A 5,980-nucleotide genomic window follows, 5' to 3' on the forward strand; every position below is an offset into this window, starting at 1 on the left:
TTCACCCTCGGTGTGAGGGGCGGATGCGTGGGTAGCCTTTTACTTGGCCCTCTTCATCGACCCAAGGTTGTGGTCAGAGGAAGAGATGGAGAAGACACGAGACACTTTGATACGCAGATGCGAACATCCCCCCCACCCACACCCGCACGCACACGCACGCACGCACCTACTCAGAGAGAGGCACATTCGCACAGCACGGTGAATGGCCTGTACCGCGCAAAGCACCCATAAGCCGTTCAGTAGGTAACGGCGGCTATGCTGTTTTGTCTTTCGCATCTCACCTTGACCTGTTGCATTATCGCATGCTGTGCGTCTGCGTCTGATGGAGAGGCCTGAGAACGCGCGTACAGGCGCGCGAGGGCGAGGAGGACGGGGGAGGGGATGCGCGTGGCGGAGTTAAGTAAAGACCGGCAAACATGCGCCGACGGAGAGGCAAGAAGAACACGAAACGAACAAACAAGAGAGGGAGACACACACACACACACACACACACGTGCGTGCGCATACAAGACAAATGACGGCGGGAGAAAGTTTCTATGATGGGTAAGAGGGGTAGGGGAGGGACAAGTGAAAGTGGGCTGGTGTGGCATGGCGCCCGTAGCGTGTGAGGAAGTCGTGGCAACGGAGGGGTGGTGGTGGTGGTGGGGAGAGAATAAACCGAAAGAGTGGGCGGCAACAACAACGATTGTCCTGAAATGATCGAAAGACACGCACACAGCCCTCCCCCTCTCCTCCTCCTCCTCCTCCCCCCCCCCCCACACACACAAGCCGAGGAAAACATGCGAGTCAATTTCTACGCACGCGCGCACACACACACACACGCCCAGGCGAGAAGGAGGTGTTGAAGACATGAGCATCTACGTAGCCCAACGCCAGCACAGGCACAAACGCACAAGGGAGAAGAATGAAGTGGTTAGTTGAGGCAGAACACTGCGCACAGACAGAGAGAACGAGCGCAGACGAAGCACAGACACACCGTGATAGGAGCGGCACTGGCGATGCGAATACCCGCTGCTGCAATGTTCGCATCCTTCACACACGCACACACGCGCCTAGAGATGATGCCGCTGGTTCTTGCGCAGTTTCCTCTCTTGTCTGTCACTTTAGTGTGTCCATCTATGGTGTGGCAAGCGGCAGGCGTGCCTGCGCCTTACAAGCAGCTCTCCCACCTCGCGTGCACAGGGAAGGGGAGAGAAGGAGCACAACGCCAAGAATGCAATCACGTGCACGCCCGCAAGTTATGACGGGCTTTACACAGCGCGCTGCGACGCGTGTCGTGACAGGCGCGCGGCGACGGAGGCAGAGACGCGCCGGCGCTCGCCCTCGCGCATGCGCCACACGTGGTAGTGTACGCACCGCGCTATCGTGCGAGCCGCCCTGTGTGCTGTCATGACGGCACACAGCTGCGATGGAGGTGGCGCCAACGCCGCTCGCGTTGCTGTCCCTGTCGATGGCGAAGAAACCGCAGACGGAGCTCGAGCGTGATGCAGCTGCCGCCCCTGTGGCTGCTGTAGTGCACCTCCGTTACCGCGCGATGGAAGCCCTTCACGCATAAGAGACGAGGTAGCCCACCATGAGAGCGTCGCCGCCGCGACCGCGCTGGGGTTGCTGGCGCCTTCGGTCTCTGCCGTTGGCACCTGCGGCGCCGTTGAAGCATCAACGAGAGCACGACGAATGCGTCCACTCTCGTTTTCGCGGTCGCGGTAGTGCAGGAGAAGCTCCAGCCACTCCGCCGCTTCCTCTTCCTCCCCCTCAACGGCGACGGTATCCTGACTCACCGAGTAATCGCGCGTCTCTTCCGGGCGGCTCGCATCCCGCGCGTGCGACGGCGAGACCGCCACCACCGTTGCCTGCGCCACGGTGTCAAAAGGCGCTGTGGCGTACGCGGGAGACGGCGAGACCGAAGACCAAATTGTTGCTGCTGCTGGACCCGCCGCTGCTGCTGTGGCGGCCACCTGTGCCAAGGCAAACCGCGCAACATGCTTCACAGCCTCCATCTCGAGGTCGTCGCGGGCCTGGCGCGGGTCCCACAGCATCGGGGAACGCCATCCCTCTCCCGTGCTGGCGGCGCAGCAGGTGGCGTTGGGAGGGGTGGTCAGGAGTTTGGCGCCCTCCCACCTAACCGCGTCGTGGCGCAGGGACCGAAGAGGGGTCAGGGTGGCGCAGCGGTGGAGGATACCGCCGCTGTCAACGTAAGGAGGCTGCGAAGCGGCGTGTGCGCCATGTCTGTCGTATGGTGCCGAGTTTTGTGGCTGATATGTGCGATGGGCCGCTGTCCGCGCCGGCGTCGCTGTCCCCGGTGCCCTCTGCTGCGCGTCGCCAACACGGAGCTGCTGCGGACTGTAGTACTCAGACGACGGCGCTGAAGAGGAGGAGGAGGAGACGAAGTGCGACAGGGTCACTGGCGAGTCCATGGTCGCGGTGGCTTGCGCAGCTGCAAGCATAAACGCATTGCCCTCCGCCGTGGCAGCGTTGGTCATCGGCACCGCAGTGGTCTCGCACTCGTCGGCGCTGTCGACGGCATAGAGAAAATCTGCATTGCGCCGATAGCGCAAGTGCGCGGAGGAGGAGGCGCGCAGAAGTGCTGCGCCGTCATCATCATCGTCATGGTCCGCGATTGCGCCGCCGCGGCGAGTGACCACATCAACGCCGCTGCCCGCGCGAAGGTTTCTGGCGGCTGCAGTCGCAGAAGCGAGGTCGAAGGCGATCGATGACGGCATTGTGCGCGCGTTGTTGTGCAGTAGTGGTGCTCCGATAGATGTGGAGGCAATGAGTGCGTCTCGGGCCGCCGCCGGGGTCGCCCTCGCAATCACGATTGTGGGTGTCACCAACGGTTGGTGGTAGCTCCGGCCGGCCACCGAAGCAGCGGCGCCGGGAGCCGTCGACAACGGCGTGTCGGCGGCCAGATCGGCCTCGCGCGGCGTGCTGCACTGCCCATAAGTGGTGTACGGCCCCTCAGAAGCGAGAGAGGGGACTGACAGAGAGTGGGCATGGTGGTAGTAGTGAACGCGATGCAGATCGAGCTGCAGCTGCCGGGGCGTACGTGGCGCACGCGCAGGGGTGGAGATGGGTGAAAGAGCCATGTCGAGGCCGTCGGATAGGCCGACGCTGCTGCTACGCATTGCGACCGATGCGGATGTAGTACGAGCGTGGTACAGCTGCGGGTAGTGCTGATGGTGACACCACATATTCGCCGCCGCGAGGCTCGGTGAGCGCCAGTCACCGCCGAGAGCCGACATAGAGGGGTCGCACGATGTCTCGGCGGCGGTGGTGGTGGTCATTGCTGGTGTCCTGTATGTTGGGCTCTTCGCCAGGTGACACCTTGTCGGGGAGGCAGGAGCCCTTGCCAACGCTGACTCGCCGTGGATGCCCATGCTGCTACCCTCGACGTGTGCGCCGTCCGCGACGCCTTCAAGACACCTCTCACAGCCGCCACAGTGACTGTTGAATGAGTGGCACGCAACCTGGTCATGGTACGGGTGGTCGGCCGTACCACGTTGCATCGGCTGCCCTGATGTCGGTGGCTGCTGCTGCTGCTGCGGAGGTACAACGCCCCGCCATACACCGTCCACCAACTTGAGCTTTTGGAGGAGCTGCGGCTGTGGCTGCGCTGTTTTGAGCTGATACACCTGCGAGGTGAGCGATGACGACCTGTAAGTACCACCCGCCACCACCGCTGCTGCTGCTGCTGGTCCACTCTCACCGACACCGGAAAGGTTGAGGTTGCACACGTCATACGATGGCACTACCATTGCCGGGATGCGCTGATTCACTGGCGTGGACGGGAGCGTCTCCTCTTCTCCTTGGTCTTTGCTCAGCACCATTGCAGAGGGGTGCGGCTGCACGTTGCTGCGACCGCGTGTGCTTCGTCGATGATGGATGCGAGACCCACGACGGGCAGTAGCCTCCGCTGCGCCATGCTCTTCCAAGGCGGCGATCGACAGCGGAGGAGCGCGACCCGCGGCAGGGCGAGCGCTCGAGTCGACATAATGGGCACGCTGCTGCTGCTGTCGCGGCGCATTTGCGCGTGTGCGCCGCAGGGATGAGTGGTCCGACGAGAGTGTCAGTATGCGCAGCGGCGGCGGTGCCGGCAGAGAGGAGCGATATCGCCTGTGATACGGCTGCTGATGCTGGGGCGGTGATCGAAGCGGCGAGGGCATTTCCGATGACCACAAGAGTGGCGATACCGACTCGCCGGCAGGCGCGACCCCACTGAAATCCGAGTAGGGTGGAGGAGCGGGTACGCTAGCGCGAGGCAGGCGCTGGTACTGGTGGCGGTGGCCATGCTGATGGCGTCCGCCACCGTGCTGTCGCGGCGCACTCGGCGGCGACATCAGCGAAGGCGATGGCGGCTGCTGCCGCTGCCAGGAGGCTGCGGTGGGTGTTTGCATCGTTGCGTGTACAGAACGATCCAATAGACGGCGCCCCCCCCCCCCTCTACAAGACAAGCGGCAACAACAACAACAATATGATGAAATGCTGAGCTGAGCGAAAACGCAGGTAAACGGGGAAACTACAGCGACACCCGCAAGCAAAGCCACAAGGAGAGAGAGAGAGGCACGCGGTAAGGATAAAGAAAGCTACGAGGAGGGAGAGGAGGAGTGCCCAATGGTGCACCCCGCTGAGACGCAGGCAGGACAGCGTAGCGACAGAGAAGAGGAAAGAAAGCAAGCAAAAGCCAGCTGCTCAAAGAAGAGAACACAAACGAGCAGCAAGTAAAGGTACAGGCACCAACACACCCACACCCACCCACCCACACACACACACACACACACACTGACAGAAAATAAGGAATCGAGATCGCGTCTCTTCCTTCCCTCCTCCTTCCCCCGCTCCTCTGACGTACGTCTTCTGGAGAAGAGTGCTTCGATGCGACGAGGCACGAAAGGTGCTAAAGCTGGAGGAGGACGCTTCGAGTTGAACGAAGTAGCCGTTTCAAGGGAAGGGGGTCCGTAGTGCTGAGCGTGTGAGAGCCAGGATTCGCCAACACGCGCACATGCACGCGAGCAAATACAAGCACGACTCAGCCACACGCGACAGCGCCAAGAACCACGATCAGCAACGGCAACTACTAGCCTAGCAACAACGAAGCAGCAAGAACGAAAGAGAGCAAAGAATATATGGGGAGGGAGTTTTCCACGTTGTTTAACTGTATCCTTTCGGTAGTTCTAGTCGTAGTAGGAATACGGTGATGGTGGTGGTGAGAGTGTGGAGATAGGGGATGCACGCGCGCGCGCGCGAGGTACGCCGGCGCAGAGGAAACTGCACACAAAGGCGCGAAAGGAGGACAACAGAGCGGCCACCGCGCCGCACAGCAAACTCGCGGAGGGGAGGAGGAAGACGATGCAGGTGAGGCGCTGCTTCACCGATTTATTCCCCCCCCGGAGTGCACACCGACGCCGAAGACGACAATCACCACCACCTCTATGCGTTCGGTCCTTGAGCTAATGCGGTATGCCACGCTTGCGGTCAGTCCAAAAACACACACACACACACACACACTTGCTATTGCTCTTCTTGTTTGACCCTTTGGCGATCACACCCGCTGTACACGCACGCGCGCGTCTACAGCGGGTACACGGCGAATATGTCTCTCTCACTCTCTCTTTCTCTCGCTCGCTCACTCCCTTCCCCGCTATGCCGGGGTGTAATCGTCTACGTTGAGGTGTCGGGCGCTTCGTGGCGTTTCCGGCAGTTTTCTTCCGCCCACGTCGTTCAGCTTCTTGCGTTGCGCGCGCCTCTGCTCAAAAGCCGACGCGGGGACGGGGACGGGGATACGACTGCCTCTCTGTAAAGGACAACTTCTCTTTCGGCTCCCAGTCGTGCGGCGGTGGTGTTGCCGTTGTTTTCCCCCTCCCGCTTTTCTGCTACCTTTTGCCTCGCCTTTGGAGTTGGCTATGGTGCGTGTGCGTGTGCGCGTGAGTTCCACCCTAATGAGGGAGAGAGAGAGAGGGGGGGGGAGAGAGAGATGGGCCTCGTT

General features: G+C 61.5%; 1 protein-coding gene across 1 annotated transcript; it reads right to left on the reverse strand.

Annotated features, from left to right (window-relative positions):
- Window positions 1-1,250: 1,250 nt before the first annotated feature.
- LbrM_03_0950 (hypothetical protein) lies at window positions 1,251-4,391 on the reverse strand (the record flags this gene model as incomplete). Its single annotated transcript, XM_001561635.1, has 1 exon — window positions 1,251-4,391. One exon carries the CDS (start codon window positions 4,389-4,391, stop codon window positions 1,251-1,253), a length of 3,141 nt encoding a protein of 1,046 aa, XP_001561685.1.
- Window positions 4,392-5,980: the final 1,589 nt, after the last annotated feature.

Source organism: Leishmania braziliensis, contig 78 (genome assembly GCF_000002845.2).
Source record: "Leishmania braziliensis MHOM/BR/75/M2904 WGS CADA00000000 data, contig 78, whole genome shotgun sequence".
Taxonomy (NCBI): domain Eukaryota; phylum Euglenozoa; class Kinetoplastea; order Trypanosomatida; family Trypanosomatidae; genus Leishmania; species Leishmania braziliensis.